Raw genomic sequence first — 18,225 nt, forward strand, 5'->3', positions numbered from 1 at the left:
AAAGCAGGCTACATTTCATCATGCTTTCGCCCTAATCAAATTCCTCTCGTGCCAAAGCTCTCAACGTTTCTAATTCGCCCTATTTGGGTTGGGTTGGGGGTGGGGTGGGCCACGGAGAGTTACAGAGGAATAAGCATGATTATTTGCTTTTTATATCAGAGGGACAATTTGGGCCAGTTCTCATAAAAACTAGGGTCAGGGAAGGGGCGGGGAGCAAAATTCCCATTTCAGTGTAAGTTTCTCTCTTGCGGGGGAGGTAGTTGTGCCTTCAGAGAAAATACAAAACAAACAAACAAAAAAGTTACAGGGCAGCTTGAGGCTGGTTATAGTCCTGTTCTGGACTGTAACCTGGAGTCTGTCACCTCCATCTCTGTCACCTCCATCTCTCTCTAAGACAAGATGCTCTTGACGTTGTCAGTGTTGATTAGCACCCATCCCTCCAAAAAAGAAGACCCCCCAGGGTGCAGGGAGGCTGGTAAAGGTGAGATGACACCTTCCCCCTCCTCCTGCTCTGGGTCCCCCTTTGCACACCCTCCCGCCCTCCTCTCTCCCCTGGTGGCTCCCCTGTTGGGGACCAGCGGAAAGGCACTGTTCCCCTGGCATGGCCCACCTTGCCTGGTGTATTTGTGTCAGTTTTCCTACCCCCACCCTCTCTCTGAGATCCCATGACCCTGCCCACCTTCAGACACTTATGAAAATCACCCAATTAGAACAGAAACATTTTCAAGTTTTTTTTCAGAGCAGGTCTCTGACTCCCCTGAGCAGAGGCTGACATCGGAAGGGCTGCGAGGCCCTTCGTGGGTAGCAAGAGTGTGGAGGCCCTACTATTTCCTCGGGTAAGAAGTCTCTCTGTGGGAAGCGGCTGGAGGAGAAGCTGAAGACAAGCCATTTAAGGACTAAGACAATCCGAACCGTGAAATCAGATCCGCCGTGACAGGCCTCATGTGGTTATTTCGGTGCAGCTCTGCCAAATAGCGCCTCAGCTTTTTGCAGATCTTCCCCTAGAAGCCAGCCAGCCTCTCGGGTCCTTGGTGCGAGTCTCCTCCTGCCTACAGAGTGAGTGGGCCCCCCCAGGACGGAGCCTTCTGATGAGGCCCCACAGACGCCCCGAGTGGAGCAATCAAGGCGCATGCATCCAGGCCGAGGGGCAGGTAATCCAAGGATTAGGAAGCTTTGGCTCTGGAATGCAGAACAAAGTTGCCATCCAGCAGACTTCCTTCCTAATCACGTCCACTGTGGGCCAATATCTGAAACCAGTTAGCCTTCCCGGAAGCAGTAGTGCCGGCTGGGGTGGGCTGAGGGCTCCAGGCAGGCCTTTCAGGGGAGCCAGGGGCTGCTGTGGACAACCTCTCCCTTCTCCCCGCACCCCGGCCGGCCCCAGACTTGCGGATGGTCACCCTGGGGAAAATGACCGGAGTGGCAACACACAGGATGCTTCCAAAAATTTAATAAATAATGATATTTCTTTAAAACTGTATAAACTATAAATTACCATGCAGTCCTTATAATTTAAAATAATTTACAGGTTGAGGTAGGGAGGGGCCCAGGAGAGTGGAGGGAGCTGGGGCGGGGCTGGTGTGCGGTCAGGCTCTCCTCCCAGCCTTCCTGCTGAGCACACACACGCAGGCCGTGTCTATCCGGATGAACCGCCAGGCAGCCTGCTTGTCGTCCATGGTCAGTGCCTTGACGAAGGTGTGCGTCGTGGTGCAGTACGAGTTCCAGTGCTTGGCGTCAATGCCCCGGCACCCGCTGTCCACGGGAGTGGGGTCCCGGCACTTGGTCTCGAAAAAGTACTGTTTGAACACACTGTTGTTGATGTTCACCTCTCCCAACACCATCACCTCCTTGCCCTTGATGTCCGTGGCCGTGGTCTTGTCCCCCACCCACACGCTGATGCTGTCGCACACCGAGAACTCCCCCCTGTGGAAGATGGGGTGGGACGCGGAGCGCTTGCTCCTGTGAGTCCTGTTGAAGGAGGCCGCACCACCGGCCTCCAAGTCCAGCGGCTGGCTGTCCGCGGCCACAGGCGGGGGCTGCGTGCTGAACAGCACGCGGGGTGAGCGCAGTCGCCGCTTCTTAAAAAGCTTGGGGTCCACAGTGATGTTGCAGGTCTGCCCTGCCACCCTGGCGGCTATCGCCCGGGCTGGGGCGCTGCGGGCTCTGCGGAGGGCTGTGTCGAGGGAATGCTGCAGGTTCGTCCAGTGGGCTTGGGGGACGGGGTGCCCTGCTGGGACATCGCTCTCTGCCTGTGGTTCTGCCTGGATGCCGATCAGAAGAGCTGTGATCAGAGTGTAGAACAACATGGACATCACGCTATGCACCTGAAACGAGGCAGAAACGAGGGTCACGCACGGAGGCTCTGTCGCACCAAGGCAGAGTCTGGGTCGCGCAGAATCGGCCTCCCAAGAGGATCACAAGGAGGCTTCACTCAGGAGGCCGTGGGCAAGGGGACCCTGGAAATTACTTTCAGCCTGGACACTTTCGAGAGGGAAAGGGGGTGCTAGGAGCAATGACACTGGGACCACAGGCATAAATAGGCCTGGCTCAGACACCCGGATATGCGGTCATCCTCTCAGGGGTGCGCTTTTCCAGGAAGGGGCAGAGGCCCTGAAAGTCTGCCCTGTGGCCTGGTATGAACGTGGAAGCATCGCTCACAGAATCCCTGGAGCTCTCTGCCTGCCAGCTGGAGGCAGCCGTGAGCGGGTGCGTGTGCACAGGCATGTGCACCAGGAGGCAGCGGGTGAGTGGGCCTCCTCTTCCCTGTCCTGCCCAACAGCTTGACTCCCCGGACGGCAGTGAGCAGGGCTGCCTGGGACATGTCCGGAAGCCTTAGCAAGAACACACACCCTCCTCAGAGCTGCACTGTGTTAGCTCTGAGATCCCGTGACTCTGAACACTTATTATGAAGCCATGAAGCATCGTGTTTGGCAAAAGCTGTGTGGCTCTGAGACCATCTTAGTCAGCCAGCCCGTCTGGTCAGCCGCAGGCCTCGCCTATGACGTGACGCTGATAACGTTCCCTCTCTGTGCGTTGTTGTGAAACTTTTCAAATATGTTCACTTCTAATTTCTCATTAGTTTGTGAGTTAGGTTAGGATTTGTCCTCTTTCTCCCATATATGAGGAAAGTGATCCACAGAAAATCAACCAAGAGGCTTAAAGCCACTCACACACACTGGAACAGAAATAGAATCCAAACCTGGTCCTTTACGGAGCGAGTCCACCCTTCCATGCTTTCCTTCCTCCCTCACTTTCTCCTTCATTCTTCAACATGTCCTTTCTTTCTATTATTTGTTCTTAATGAGAAGAGATCAAGTGGCATATCTGTCTCTCCCCAAGAGGCAGTGCAAGCCCTGAGCATGAGCCAGACGGGCTCCGAGCTGCATGTGGTTGCCCACCAGTAACCAGCCACCCCCCCACCCGGTTCAATTAGCTGTGGCACTAGCTCTCTTCTTGAGCTGGTGAGCCTCTGTTCATATGCGTAGATTCATATCAATTGTCACCTCCTCTGTGAAGCTTCCCCAGGTCTTCTTAGCAGGGTAAGAGCATCCCCTGTAGAGGGTGTTCAGATTCTAAGTCTATCCCTTCCCCCACCTCTCCTCCCCATGCCCATGGGTCCTTCTGCTCCCTGCCTGCTTGTCCAGCCGGGCACAGATACCACCTGCGTCTTGGGACCTTCTCAGATCACTCCAATCAAAAGTGATCTCTTTCCATACTCAACTTCAGAAGTGTGTGTGTGTGTGTGTGTGTGTGTGTGTGTGTGTGTTCTCTCCTACTAAATCAATGTAGTGGAAAGAACTCTGCATTGGACCTGGGGTTAGAAAACCTTGTTTGGATTCCCAGCTTGGCTACTTGTTAACAAAAGGAAGTCACTAATCTTTCAGAGCCTTGGTTTCCTTATTGATACAAGTGGGCAATAAACACCATTTCGCAGGGTTGTTGATAGGATTAATTAGGCGCTCATAAAATCCGCGTTAACGCTGACTCACTGTCATATCCTGTGGCCAAAGACTTCATCTTTCTGAATTATATAGCTGCTTCTTCCGCACCCCGAGCTCACTCCGTCTACATCTTGTCATAGCACCTTGTCTTACCTCCATCAGGCTTCTTTCAAAGTGTAATGATTGGAGCCTGGCCCCCCACTGGCTGTGCCTGGGGGACAGAGCTGTGTCACAGCAGCTAGTCACTCCATCCCTGGGTGGGCGCCTCCCTCGTCGCCTGCCTGCGCATAACCCTACCACCCTCCTAGTGCTGCGGATAACCACTTACACGCCTGTCTCCCCAAGAGCGAGTTAGAAGCTGTGCCTTTTGCATTTAAATATCCCAGGGCCATGGGCAGTGCCTGGCATGTAATAGGTCCTCAACAACTATCGGGAGAAGGGACGGAAGAGTGAACGGGGATGGCCAGGGCAGCTCCCCATCTGCCTTCTGTCCACCATAGCTCATGTCTGGATTTTGTGCCTGTGGCCACACCCAGCGTTCCTACAGCTTTAAAGCGATGCATTCCGCTCAGTACCGTGCTTTTCTGCATCTGGAAAACAGCTCTTTGATCAGATACCAAGAGCAAGACCATCACATTCTTTTCTCTTTGGTCACTTTGAAAACACTCGTGTTTGCTCCAGTTCTCCAGCCGGCCGTGCAGGGGGTTGGGGCGAGTCTGGGCTGCTGACCACGCCTGGTTCTGTTGGCCAGTGGACGGGCCGATCCATGCCCAGCGGCTGTCAGAGAGCTCATCACTCAGGTGGCAGCGAAGTCAAGCCCTTTACTTTGGCTCCCTTTCATGCTTCATTTCTCTCTGCTTCTTAGTACACGGTATCTCTCATTGGGTAGATGGAGGGAGAAGAACTGAAACTGATATTCATCCCTCTCTACCCTAATTAGAACTTGGATAAGGAAATGAAAGAAAGGACTACACTGTAGGGTTTTGATGGCAGTAAGGGCCATATTGCTCCCTGTTTCCCCTTTCCAGGGGTTCCCCCCTCACTCGAGTCTCCCCATTGGTGCTCTCATCCTCTTCTAAGGATTCACCTGAAATTGCTATGTTGTCGATGCCTGGAGACGGACATCTTAAACGCGAGGCATCTGAAACAGTCCCTCTTAGGGCCATCACCTCTTCCTCTTTCCTCAGCAGCAGCAGCCCACTGGGGGCCCCTTGCTGATTACGCAGCCATTCCACGGCTACTGTCTCCGGACCCCTCTCCCCATCCTTCTCCGAGTGTTTCTGCGCATGCCCCTTTCTCCATGCCTGGGCCACTGTCCTTCACTCTCCAGCTCCGGACCTGGGCTCAGCACCGGACTCCGCTCTTGTCTCGTGCCCTCCCTCCAGCCCTGTGGGTTCTGGTTCAGGAGCATCTCTTGAAACTGTAATCTCTCCCCTCTATACCTGGGCCCTCATCTCTCTTCTCCCAGTGCCTGCTACCCCTGGCCGCCCCACTTACCTTCTTAGGGTGCTGTTCTGAGCACATCAGCCCGCTCTGAGCACCCAGTGGTGAGCCGGTTGTCTCACGAGCCAGTGGGACTGCTCAGCCGCACGTCAGGCCCTGCCCGCCTTCACTGCCTCACACGTTTAGCATTCCGGGTAAACAGAACTCCTCCCCGGAGCGTCTGCTCTGCGCTTCCCCACCACTGGCCCCTTCAGACTCTTCTGTCCCAGGCATACTCCCCGCCGCCCCTCCCTGTGTCTTTCTGCTCCCATCTCTGCTGGCTGGACTCCTTCCTGTTGTCTTTTAACACCCAACGAAGATGCCACCTCCACTGGGGAGCTCTTCCTGTTTCCAAAGAGACAAACTCTCCCCCTCTCCATTCTAAAAGCATTTCCTCCAGTCTCTTGTCACCGTTGTGTTCTCTTATCCTTCCTTCCAGAGCAGTGGTAGCCAACCTTTCGGACCTCATGGGCTGCCAGTGGTCCGAGGACCACCGGGCGACCGATATTCTGGAGGGCAACCTCCCCAAGGGCAGAACATCCTGTTCATCTTTGTTGTGTCAGGTGACCTCGCTCCCGCAGCTAGCTCCGCCTCTAAGAATCTGAGTGTGTGGCAGGATAAAAGGCACCGGTGGGTCCCCCCACTCTTAGTCCCTTCAGTGCTCCTTAACTTCTCCATCTGAGTGGTAACATTTAAGGTAGCTTCCAAGTCTGACCTTCTTTGAGTTTAAGCAATTACAGTCACACTTTGGAGATATTGTGGGTTTAGTCTCAAACGACCACAATAAAGCGAATATTGCGGTACAGCAAATAACACAATTTTTTTGGTTTCCCAGTGCACATAAAAGTTATGTTTACACTTTCCTATAGTCCATGAAGTGTGCAATAGCATTGTGTCTAAAAATACAATGTATAACATCTTCATTAAAAACGACTTCATTGCTATAAAATGCTAACCGCCATCTGAGCCTTCACTCAGCGAGTGGTAATATTTTGCTGGTGGAGGGTCTTGCCTCGATGCTGATGAAAACGAAATATCTGGGAAGCACAGCAAAGCGAAGCGTGATACAATGAGGTCTGCCTGCACGAAGCTTCCAGCTCTGCTGAGCGGCCTTGGCAGAGCTCTCACAGGCTGATGCTCCCTCTCAGCCCACCGTTCGCACATAGCAGTGGGGCCTGGTGGCGTGTACTCTCGGCGGGGATTTGCATCATGGACAGACAGTTTCATTAAGATTTGAAGATATTCTCATTTGAGTTTCAGAGGAAAAGGTGTTATTTTTTAAAAAATATTTATTTTATTTACCATAGTGTGCCCTTATAATCTTTTTAAACTAAAAAAGTCTTCCTTTAAAAAAAATCATCAGTAGGAAAAAAAAAAAAAAGAAACGAGTGTGTTTTCTATTTCAGTGATATAATGCACAATGCAGTTTACAAAAGAACATTCTCTCCTTAGTTGGAGTGAACCCGGCAGGACTTTCATCTTATTATTTTTAATAACAACCTTTGAAATGATGACAATCCTGACCAGGGCTCCACTAAGCGGAGCTCCAGAGCTCCATGAGCTGAATGAGGGGCCGTGAAGATAGGCTGAATGTGTGAATGCTCCCTGATTGCCCTGCTCCTCCCAGAATGGAAGATAAATGACTAAGAGTGCGGGGACCCACCGGTGCCTTTTATCCAGGTACGAACAGGCTGCCCAACCCTTTTGTCTCTTCCTGGGCCAGGGGTACCTCACACCCGGCAATAAGAAGAGACATTCCGGCATCAGGTGAATGAGCTTTGCTTAGGTTTTGGCCTCATCTGAATAGGGGATGAAGCTGCTGGACAGAGCTAAGCCACTGGCCCAAATTGGAGGGCTGAGGCACGGGGAGGCTCGGCCACCTGCCTTCGGAGGTGTGTTGCGGAGGGGAGTAGATCCTTCCCGCCTCCCGGGGCTAGCGCCAAGAGCTCTTAGTGATGCTCGGGCCAGAGATTGCATCAGTGAGCCAAGGTCACTGCGTGTTAGTGAGAGGAAATTCCTGCGGCTGAGGAAATCCAGCCTCCTCCTCCTCCTCCATCTCACTCGCCACATTATGACAGTGGGTCAAGGGTCATGTCTTGTTTTACACTCGGCCTCCGCTGTAAATGTAAGCGGCTGCCGCCTTCAGTTGTAGACTCAGACACTCTCAGTGGTCGGGGCCTGTGTGGGGTGTGAGGGATTCTGCGGCTCCTCAGCTCCCCGGGGAGGTAGCCCCGACCAGGGCTGCGGTGGAGAAGGGCACCCAGCCCTTTGCTAGCTTTTCCCAGGGGGACTGGAGGGGACGTCAGAGGGTCTCAAGTCCAGAGGTGCAGTGCATGGGAGTCACCCGGAGAAGGTGTTAAACCACAGGCTGCTGGGCCCCTCCCCCGGATTCTGATTCGGTAGGCCTGGGGTGGGGCCCGGAAATCCGCATTTCTCACAAGTTCCCAGGGGATACTGGTGCTGCTGGTCTGGGGACCACATTTTGAGAACCACTCATCCAGCTCCATCGTTGAACTTGACAGAGCAGAGCAATGGGCCTTGAAGGCTAAGCGACCTGGGGTTATGCAGCGAGTGAGTGGCGGGCTCCACAGGTGGGCCCTTGACGTTGCTCAGCAATTTCCGGGGGACAGAGGCCTGAAGTCCCACACACGTCGTAATTGCTGGGGTCCTGGGCTAGGTTTACTCAACCCCCGACATCAAAGTGAAAATTCCTTTCAACAGACCGTACGTCTTACCCTCCTTAGGCCACAAATCCAGATACCAGGAAACATTTGGATACTTAGTTATTTTAAAATCTAGTTTATCAGGTTTCTGGGCCTCGCGTAAACTTGATCCGAAAGCACTTAAAATGCCCCTGGTGGAAATAAGCAGCCTGAACACGCTGGCACGTGCGGGCACCTGTGGGTTTATTGGTCACTGCAGGGCAGAATGGAAACAGAATCTACCGATCCTTGTTCTTAGAGACACATCTTAAAATGAATGAGGTGAGATCCTATTATCATCTCTTGGGCTTAACTGTCTCATTAACCATCACAACAAGCCGGGGATGTAGGCCTTGTTATTTTCATTTTGTAGAGGAGGAAGCAGACATGGTGAGAGTAACTGGACCATGGGCACATATCTGGAGGGAAAGGAACTCAGAGCCGGGCCTCTGCCTCCACATCTGGGCTCTCCCCTCACTCCATTCCATGGCCAAGGGCACGGGAGTGATCAAGGACCTCGCATTTCATAAGGCTGCCTGCACAGAGAGAGCAGGAGCTGCGTGGAAGGTCTGACTGGTGCTCTCTGTCTATGTGAGGCCCTGTGTCCTGTCACTTTAGTGGTGGGCGCTCAGACTCCCAGCATGTCCCTGGAAGCCCTGAGAGCACAGGGACTTCCTCTCCCACACGGGCCAGGAGAGTCACATGTGTTGGAGGTAGGCCTTATGATCAGCAGTGGGATCCACTGCCCCTTCCCCAGCCTGGGGCTCATTTCTAGCCCTCCCGGCCGTTCCAGAGCCAGGAACCACGGTGAGATGGACACCCCCGGCGCTTACCTCAGTGTGGCCAGGACGGAAAGCTGCTTCCTTGGAAAAGCCGTTATTGGGCCCGGACGCTGAGCTGAGCTTGGGTCCAGCATGCCATCCAGCCACCTGGACTGCACGACCACGGGCCAGGACTCTGTGGGAGGAAAGAGCTGGCATGAGATGGGTACTTTGCCACATTCTCAGGCAGATGGAGAGCTGTGCCCCAGGCAGGAAGGGAGGGATGTGCCAACAGGACAAACCCCATTTCCCTGCGTTCTGGGATTTTATCAGCATCAGAGCTCAGAAAGGAGCTAGAGCCCAGCTTCCCAAACTGCTTGGGGCTGACCTTGCACAGACCTATGGTGGCATCTTGTGCCGGCGCTTTTGGTTTCTGCTGGGACACAGTCTGGCTGATCTTATGCCCAGCATAGGTGCTTCCAATCCCACACCAGACTCCTGCTCCAACAGACCCCGAATCCAGCATCAACACGGATATTATTCTGTGCATCACACACATGTAGATGTAGTAGACCCAACCCTGGACCAGCCTAAGATAACACACAGAAGGAAAAGTCTTGGCACTTGTGAGTAAATTGGTGCTTTGGTGAAAATCCAGGCAACCTGACCACTTGACAGATAATGGAGAGCTCTACAGGACTGGGATGGGAATCTCAAGAACCATTGCACAAGCCAAATTCCAGGAATCAGAAGCTATGGAGATCATTCAAGGAGAAAAAAATGCTACCCAGTTTTAGGTTGTAGTTCCTGGAAGCAATGGAAGTTTTCTATTTTCTCACTTGTGTAAACTTCATGTATAGGTGCTTTACTCATTTATTCAGCAGTATTTCCTGAGCACCTACTGTGTACCAAGCAGTAGGTGCTGGGGACACAGCAGTGAATAAGACGACAAGGTCTCTGCTCTCATGGAGCTTATAGTCTTGTGTAAATAAATAAGATTATCTTCAGATACTTCTTATGCCATGAAGGAAATACGTGGGGTGTGATGACAGCGGGCATGTGGCGAGGGGCTACTGTAGACAGGATGCTTAGTGAAGGGTTCTCTGAGGAAGTGGCCTTCACATTGAGATCTGAAGGATGACAAGAAAGAGAGAGAGGGCATTTTAAGCAGAAGGAACAGCAAGTGCCAAGGCCCTGCGGCAGAAACAAGTTGAAGTTGCTGAGTGAGTAGGGAATCGTCCTAGGAAATGAGTTGGGATGCGGTAGAAGGAGCCAGGTCTGCAGGGACATAGCTGGGAACCATGGTTTTATCCTAAGGGTAATAGAAAGGGAGTGAAGGGATTTAAGCAGGAGAGTTACATGACACTTTTTAAATGAATGAATGAATGAATGAATGAATGACTAAACTATTGTGTCTGCTGCAGAAGTTGTAGGGTGTGGCAGCTCTAATAAAAGAAAAAAATGATAGGATGACATTGTTACCCTTCCTGTCTATATTCTCTTTCCAACGCCCCAAACTCCTTTCCCCTGGGCCTTTTTCAAGTCTTTTTCTACTGTGGATCCCCACCAGTTACCTTCCTTCAACCCCCCTCTCATTTTGTGCTACAGAAGCAAATATCAATGAAGACACTGCGGCCCCAAGTCCCTCACATAGAGAAGCCGAGGACAGAGAGGTACAAGGGCTTCCTGCTGCTAGAACCATGAACCAGGGTGCATCCATTCCTCTTCCTTACCCACTTTGCTCAAAATAGCCTCTTTGCTTTGGAAGAACCAGGAAAACCTTCCTACTCAATTGGGGTTCAGGCCTAGAGAAGAACACTTGCTCAGAGACTCTCAAAGAAGGTTATGTTCTGCAGCAAAGAACATTTCCACTCTCTCTGGGTTGGATTTAGCACAGGAGAGTGCGGATGTCATGCGCCCCAGGGTAAGAGGTTGGCACCATGGCGTCTGGTTCCATCACCTGTAGGAAAGGGGATCTGATCTAGTCCACACTCTTTTTTTTCTTTTTAAGAAAATCTTTATTGTTGAAAATATTACATATGTCAGGGTACCAGAAACGCTTTGTTTTGGTCCAGTTTGCTCTCCTTCTAGCGTAGGTCACTCAGTATCTTTAAGGAGCTTCCTCCGACGTAGGACGAGGAACTGCCACAGGTGATAGCAAAGGTCCCCTCCAGCTCTGATCGTCTGTGACTCGATGAGCGTTAATGTTTTCCAGCCCACATCCCTACTGCGTACTCGACGAATGCTTTCCCCCATTCAAACCCTGGAATTCCTTCATTCCATTAATTAAACATTAAACTTGCAGGTGCCATGCCAGCTACTGTGTGAGGTGCTAGGGACACAAATAATACAAAATAACATTTAACCTCCAAGAGCAAATAATCTCGAGGCGAGGAAAGGCCAGCACAGGAACTTGTCACATACTGAGCACAATGCGATAAGTATGACGGGTAGTGGGCGCGATATGGGAGGAGGACTTAGTCTTACCTGGCCAGACTCACCAGAGACATACGTTCCTAGAGGAAGTAACATCTGAGCAGGGTTCTTAAGGATGAATAGGAGCTCATTAGGGAAGATGGGGAAGAAAGGCATCACAGAGCCCCAGAATTCAAGAACTGGCAAGAGGTCCAACGTGACTTCACAGGGGGTTTGGGGAGAGGTGAGAGGAGTATGTTCTGGGCCTTATACAGAAGTAGGTGCCTATGAGCTTGTAGAGTTCACTGCTGTGGCCCGCCCACTGGCTGCAATTTCACAAAAAGCCCCCACTTTTTATCTAGGGAACAACCAGGGAAGGAAGGGTGACTAGAAATATTCTGGACATTCCACTATATGCCAGGATGGCCTCCAATCTAGAAGATTAGAAGAAGAGTGAAGTTCAAAGTAAATAAAAAAACGCTACAACCTCGAAGCACACCTGCCTTTCTGGGGGTCAGCTATAGACCAACCACAAAAGGTTCCCTGCCCCTATTTCTGCATTCTCTGGCCCACGCTGCCTTGGTGCATGCCTGAGTGTTGTGTCTGAGACCCTGGCCAGCATCTCCCATGCCTTCGGCCTTCTCTTGTTCAGTGCAGGCACAGGTGGCTCGCTACTGGGGAGAGAAGTCCACTGTCCAGGACACTGCAACACGAGATGATTCTCACAGACGTGACTGCCATTGTTTTTAGTCTCATGCTAGTAGCGGTTGGGGCTCTAAAATTAAATCTGATTTAAATATTACCAGTTTCTAATGCAAAAATATTAGGAACAAACAACCCAAAGGCATCTCTATTTTTAAAACCCTGTCTGTTCTCATGAGGTAATCCTTCATCAGATGGCTCTCACACTTTTATACATGCACGAGAATAAATCCCAGCTCCTCTCGGGACCACGCTCTGTTCCTTCCTGTAGGGCACGAAGGGATACTGGTGAAGTCTGGGGTGCCTCTCCTAGACCCGGACAGCCCTCTCCTATCCTGGGTCTCATGCTTTACAGCAGTGATTCTCAAAGTAGGAGTATTGGCAATATCTAGGAACTTGTTGGAAATGCAAATTCTAATGCACCCCCTCCCATCCCCAAGTTTAAGCCTGTTGGTATGGTCCTCTCTGTTGATGCTTATCTCAGTGTTCCCTTCACTTTCTTAAGGCCTCAGTGATATTTTGGTCAACTGCAGCCAAGAAGCTTAGATTATTAATGGCAAGTTGTTCAAAATCTAATCAATACATAGTTGAAGGACGCTGACCCTCTGCTGGTAGTTTATCAGGAGGGAAGGGCATTGGCTCAGCTACAGCAGCCTAACTTCAGTCAGCACCCTGCAGAGTCCTCCATGCTCGCACTCTGTGGAAGGTTCTACCTCCCTCTTGGCTCCCACTTTCTGCTGCCCTCCCTCACCCCAAACGCTCTATGGCAGTGCCTCTCAACCCTGCCACACGCTGGAATCATCTGGGGGAGTTTTAGGAGCTCCTGACACCTGTCCCACCTCCAGAGATTCTGATTTAACTGGTCTGGAGGGCCACCTGGGTCTCAGTTATTTATAAAGCTCCCAAGGTGATCCCAAGGAAAAGCCAGGGCTGAGAACCACTGCTGTTCAGTGAATGGGACGCTTGACATTGACTTTGATAAGCTAGTAATTAAGAGAAATTATCAAGAAATTAACATGGCTCAGCAAATGTAAAGTGCAGGTGTGGTCACATTATTGGCAACAAGGTGTGAGAATATAGCTCGCAGACTCTCTGGGGGATGCTGTCTCTATCTCCCCTGCTGCCCCCCCACCTCCACCCCCCACCCCTGGTTGTCTAGATGTAATTGACATTTGTGAATTGGAAGGTTTTCTTTTTACTCCTTGCATGCCATTTAAAATGTTGTTTGATGTCGGAGCTATGGTTAGCTTATTATTAAGCCCAAGGATTATTGGCTGACATTTTTAATACCAAAGATTTGGGGACGCTTGACCCAAAAGCTCTCTTGGATGACTCTTTAGAAGTAATGGCCGGTTCCAAGAGCAGCTCACACCACATGGAAGATGCTAGAGCGCTGGTGTGAAGAGCAGGCTCCGTTCTCCGGCTTCCACCTGCTGGTGGTCTGCGAGCTGGGAAAACTCACTAAAAATGTAGAGCTTAAGAACACATTGTGGAGGGCGTAATAATTGTTTGTGCTGTGGCTGTGGTTTTCACTGCTGTAACCATCCCCTTTAATTCTCTCCTCTGTCTGTTGGTTCTTATTCTGAGCCTCTACACAAAGAGAACATTTGGAGTCTTTTGCGTTGCATGTCTGTTTTCCTAATTTTTAGCCTAATCAGAAGTTTTCTATTATGGATTATGACTGTGAGGTTTGCTGAGTAGGAGCTCTTTTTTTTTTTTTTGGAAAAAAATTCAATTTTGGCCATTTTGAGATGATTTGATGTGTTTTAACTATTTAGTGGTTTTGGCACATCCAGTAGGAAAATAGTGCATCTGGCACCGAGGACTTAGGAAGACATTAAGGTTCAGCAAAACCACTATTCTTTTTCACTGGAAATTTCAATAATCACAGTTCTAAAGGGCCTTGCCACCCACTTCCCTAAAAGAGGAATGGTCCTATGGCTCTCTCGGAGATTCTGGGATAAATTACAAAACCCTTCCTGGCATTTCCCAAGAGAGTCAGGCAGCTCAAGGAAGAAGCTATTGTGGTTGATTGACCTTGAGCTGCAGAATCAAAGAGCATTTGCTAGGAATGCGCATGACACTCTGGGGCGTGCGGTGGGCCAGTCTGTGTGGCATTTCCCTGACTGGATTCCTGAGCTGTGCAATGCCAACACCACAGAAAGGCTTTGGGTACTTCCAGCATTAACGTGGTGAAGATAAGACATGAAACACACAGCGACCTTCTATTATAGAGCTGAGGGCAGTAAATACATTTTTTTTTTTTTTGCAGGAATATGCTGCTAAATAACAGTCATTGTAGTGCAGCCCATCAAGTTAGCAAATTCCAGTAATAAATCTGTAATCTCCATGGGAGTGTCAAAAGCAATCGAATAGTTTTTCAAACTTTTCTGTGACCCTAAGAAAACATCTCCTTGGTTCCAACCGGCTGATCCTTAAACCACAAGAAAAAGATCCATTTCAGCTCTGCTTTTGGCCTCTCCCTGCCTGTTGTTTCCATATTTGGGACTAAGCACAGGCAGAAGTACTGGGGGAAAAAACGGACTCTCAGGTTGGCTGGAGTCAAAGTGTATATCCAATAATACCAGCACCTATCGGGGTCCCCAGCCCACTGCAGACCTCGGGGGACCCCTTGGGATGGAATATGTACATGAATGAAAACAAAACGTTGCCAGTGAACATGAACTCAGATCCAAGCCCTTTATTCTATTTGTTTTATAGGATTAAATGTCCTCAGCTCTTCTTGAGCTAACCTCTTCCTCTCAGTGTGTGGTATGTTTTCCAAGCAATGGGTCAAGCAATGTTACAACATATAAGTCTATAATGCAATTCAGATGTAATTTAAGAAAGTCAGACAAGCTAAAGATTCATAGTCCTGAGAAAGACCAGGAAAAATCCTGGTTTAACAGACGCAGTGTTCTGGGGCTTTAAAAAAAGGCAGGCAATCCACCCTTCATTAAAAGAGGGATGCAGGACAAGCTATGGGACTCGAATGTAAGGATTCCAGTAGAATGCCGCCTTTACCTTTAAAAATGTCCGTGAGGCGAGGGCATTTCTGTGTCACGGCAAAAAACTGGTGCATCTCAACCAGCCTGCATCCGAGAGAACAAGGACCACAAGTAGCCAGCCCCAAACACCCCGGGGGGAAACTGAGTCCTAAGGCCACGTCAGATGCCGTCTGACTCCCCACCACTCTGGAGTGACAGCTGCCACCGTGTCTCCTGCTCCCTGTGCATGGCTTTGAAACCATCCCCATCCCAATGGGCTCCTACCACACAGGGACATACACAACGGATGAGGGAATGTCGGGGATGTCATGGGTGTGGTTAACTGCCCTGAAGGGCTGTTGGGTGGGTATCCTTAAGCTTCCCTCAGGGAGTCTCACCAGCTCTTTTACTGTCTCGGGAGGAAAGGTCAGGGGAGGTGGAATCCTGCCGTCCCTCCTAAAGTCACTGGAGTCTCACATAATCATATTTCAGAACATTCCCAGTCTTCTAGTGTTTCTCTCTTTAGGTTTTACTTGACCGTGACATAAACAGAATAAACACTCCGCACTAGGAAATTCACTCCGGAGCTCACCAGAGGCCCACAGAGTGCATCTGTCTCCAGGGACCCGGCACAGTGGGCAATTAGACAGTCAAAGATGGGGCAGAAGTTTTCCCTACTCAATCATGATAGTGGTGGTGGGGGGAGGTGGAGAGAGAGAGAGAGAGGGAGAGAGAGAGATATCAGCCACTCACCCCGTTGCTTCTAAAGAGGTAAGTTTGGATGTTTAAGACTCAGAGAAATAGAAACTAACTTCAGAATCTCAGCTGTTATTTTACATAATTCGACGTTGGAGCCGTGAAGAAAGGGCACTGATGACTCTGCGGTCCAGTGGCTTTCCCTGACAGCCGGGCCAATGGAGGCTCGAGGCCTGGGGCTGGTTGGATCCCAGCCCCACCGGTTTTCAGCTCAGTGACCTTTAGCAAGTGACTTAGCCTCTCTGTGCCTCGATGTCTCCACTCAAAAATCAGAATAATTATACCTTCCACCCTGGGCTATTGAGAAGATTAAATAGAATAAGCATTTAGCTCAGTGCCTGGCACCTTGTTGGTGCTACATAAAGACAGGGTGTCCCCAAAATGTATACACACTTTAACAGCTGATACCTCACTTAGTTTTCACTCCTTTTCAGGTTTAACGGATTTGAAATAATGGGTGAAGCCAGACTAAGCTTTGAAGAAAGAACATTTATCCTAAAGTGCCGCTAGACTTTTTTTTATGGGGATACATAAAAGATAAAATTTACGGTAAAAAACTGGCAGCAGTTGACAAATTGAGGACACACACATGCTGAACAAAATGATTCTTGATGCTTATGACTCCACTGCTTCACGTTATCAGCAGTGCCTGGACCAGAGCGGCCATCAGTTTGAAAACATCGGGAAAAAATTATGCCTGTCTGTAGAGTCTTTTAAATGTTTCAAGTGAACTGTATGTTAATCAACACTGACTTTATAACCATTCAAAGTGGGTAAACATTTCGGGGGACACCCTGTATTAGCTATTCTTAATATCATTAGAGACAGCCAGCTCCACTAGTCACCAGGCAGCGAGTTACTGGCAGGCTGGGCGCAGAACAGAAGGGAAGTCTGTGTCCACCCCGTGTCCCCATCTGGCTGTCTCTGTGCTTCGCGTCCCAATCGTGGCCGCAGTGGCTGGCCGTGCACATGCTCAGTGGCCCCGTCTGCAGCTGCAGGACGATTATCTGCAATCATTTGCCAGCCAAGATGCTGAGTAAGAAACTGAAACGTTTGCCTTTGAAATGATCCATTTTCTTCAGCCCTGTTGCAGTCAAACAGAGGAAGCTGCTCGCTATAACTAGTTGGGGGCGACAGGGAGGGGCCGGCGGTGCAGCGCCGTGTTCTTTGGGTTAACAGCATAGAGTTAACAGCATCTTAGCACAGGTAATTGCCGCCTTCCAAGGGAATACATCAGGAAAGTGTCCTCATTGTCAAATTTATGCTCAACGATCCAGGGATTTGGGACACATTTAGGCGCCAGCTGGATGGTTGACTTCTTGAGGCCTTTGGTGTTTTTCCATCTGTGGGCCGGTCCTGGACTGGGCACTTAATGATTGTTTACCGAACAAAACTGAAAACTCTTCACGCAGCTGCACCCAGCTTATTCAAAGGGAATCAGTATTTCATATTATGTTGGGAAATAACAAGTGGCCCTCCTTTCTATTCCTGGGTAACTGGGTGCGCCCCCACCACTTTGGCAATGTGGCGTTTCCCTGAAGGAGCGCGCCCCCTGGGTGGGTGACAGGTGCACTGCTGAAGAGCTAAGAGACCTCGCTCAGTAGACCTTCATTCCGCCGTCATCACGGGCACTAAAGAGCACTCACAGGTGTTGGACAAAACCTACTCCTTCCTGTTTCCAGCTTGCTTATTTTTCTTGTCCAGAATTTCCTTGGAGCAAGCTCCGCTCCAGCAGCCGCTGGTAATGTGCAATCCACTGGGATGGCAATCACCTCATTGTTTAGTTACCACCCCTGAAAGGAGGAAAAAAAGCAAGAAAGAAAGCAGAGCTCACACATACAGAAGAGGGTGGAGGCTGCGTGATGATAATGAAAACCATTTGCTAGCGTTTCACTCCTTCCTTTGTGAACCAGCCGAGTGGCTGGCACCAGGCCTCTGTCGGTGAGGGAGCTGCACCTCCAAGGCCTTCCAGGGACCCGCTCCATCCTGCCCATCAGGACTGTCACCCTCTGTCCCCAGGAAGGAGGGGGCTTGACTGACCGCCCCAGCTCCCTCGTCCACAGCCACCAGGCCATCTCCGGCTCTCACCATCGGTCTCCCCCAGGGCACCACCCCTCCTGTGTGATGGTGCATTGACCTCGGTTCTTTCCAAGCTCTGCCTGAGCCAGCCTTCGGTTCACTGTGTGGGACGGTCTCTCCTCTCTAGTCTGCATCCTGTCCGCCTATCTGTGTCCAGGACTTGCAGCCCAGCTTTCTTTTTAACTGTTTCTACTTTTCTTTTTATTCCACAGACCTGGTTTCCATATTCCTAAAATATAGATTCATACTTTTTTTTAGGATAAGAAACAAAAATAAATAAAAACTTACAAGTAAAACAAACAAAAAAATTCCAACAAACAAAAACCCCAAAACCCCGCAACAGGTAGAACAGTGTAGATTTGCCAAAGCACGTCTGTTTGGCTTGCACTGTCCCTGAGAGAGG

The 18,225-nt window shown here is 50.3% G+C and overlaps 1 protein-coding gene across 3 annotated transcripts in view; it reads right to left on the reverse strand.

Moving 5' to 3' along the window:
* Positions 1-1,430: 1,430 nt before the first annotated feature.
* Positions 1,431-18,225, reverse strand: part of NGF (nerve growth factor) — a 49,161-nt gene continuing 32,366 nt past the window's right edge. For 2 of the 3 annotated variants that reach the window (XM_070395975.1, XM_070395973.1), the window contains exons 2-3: positions 8,956-9,079; positions 1,431-2,321 (exon numbers count right to left, since the gene is read on the reverse strand). In XM_070395975.1, coding sequence (XP_070252076.1) covers positions 1,584-2,309 — 726 coding nt within the window. In that variant the 5' untranslated portion in view covers positions 2,310-2,321; positions 8,956-9,079 and the 3' untranslated portion in view covers positions 1,431-1,583. Of the gene's footprint in view, positions 2,322-8,955; positions 9,080-9,282; positions 9,373-18,225 lie in introns of those variants that run through there. The other variant, XM_070395974.1, reaches the window with a different exon arrangement.

The sequence above is a fragment of the Myotis yumanensis genome, unplaced genomic scaffold, assembly GCF_028538775.1.
Source record: "Myotis yumanensis isolate MYYU_CA2020_CCGP unplaced genomic scaffold, mMyoYum1.0.hap1 SCAF_17, whole genome shotgun sequence".
Classification (NCBI taxonomy): Eukaryota; Metazoa; Chordata; class Mammalia; order Chiroptera; family Vespertilionidae; genus Myotis; species Myotis yumanensis.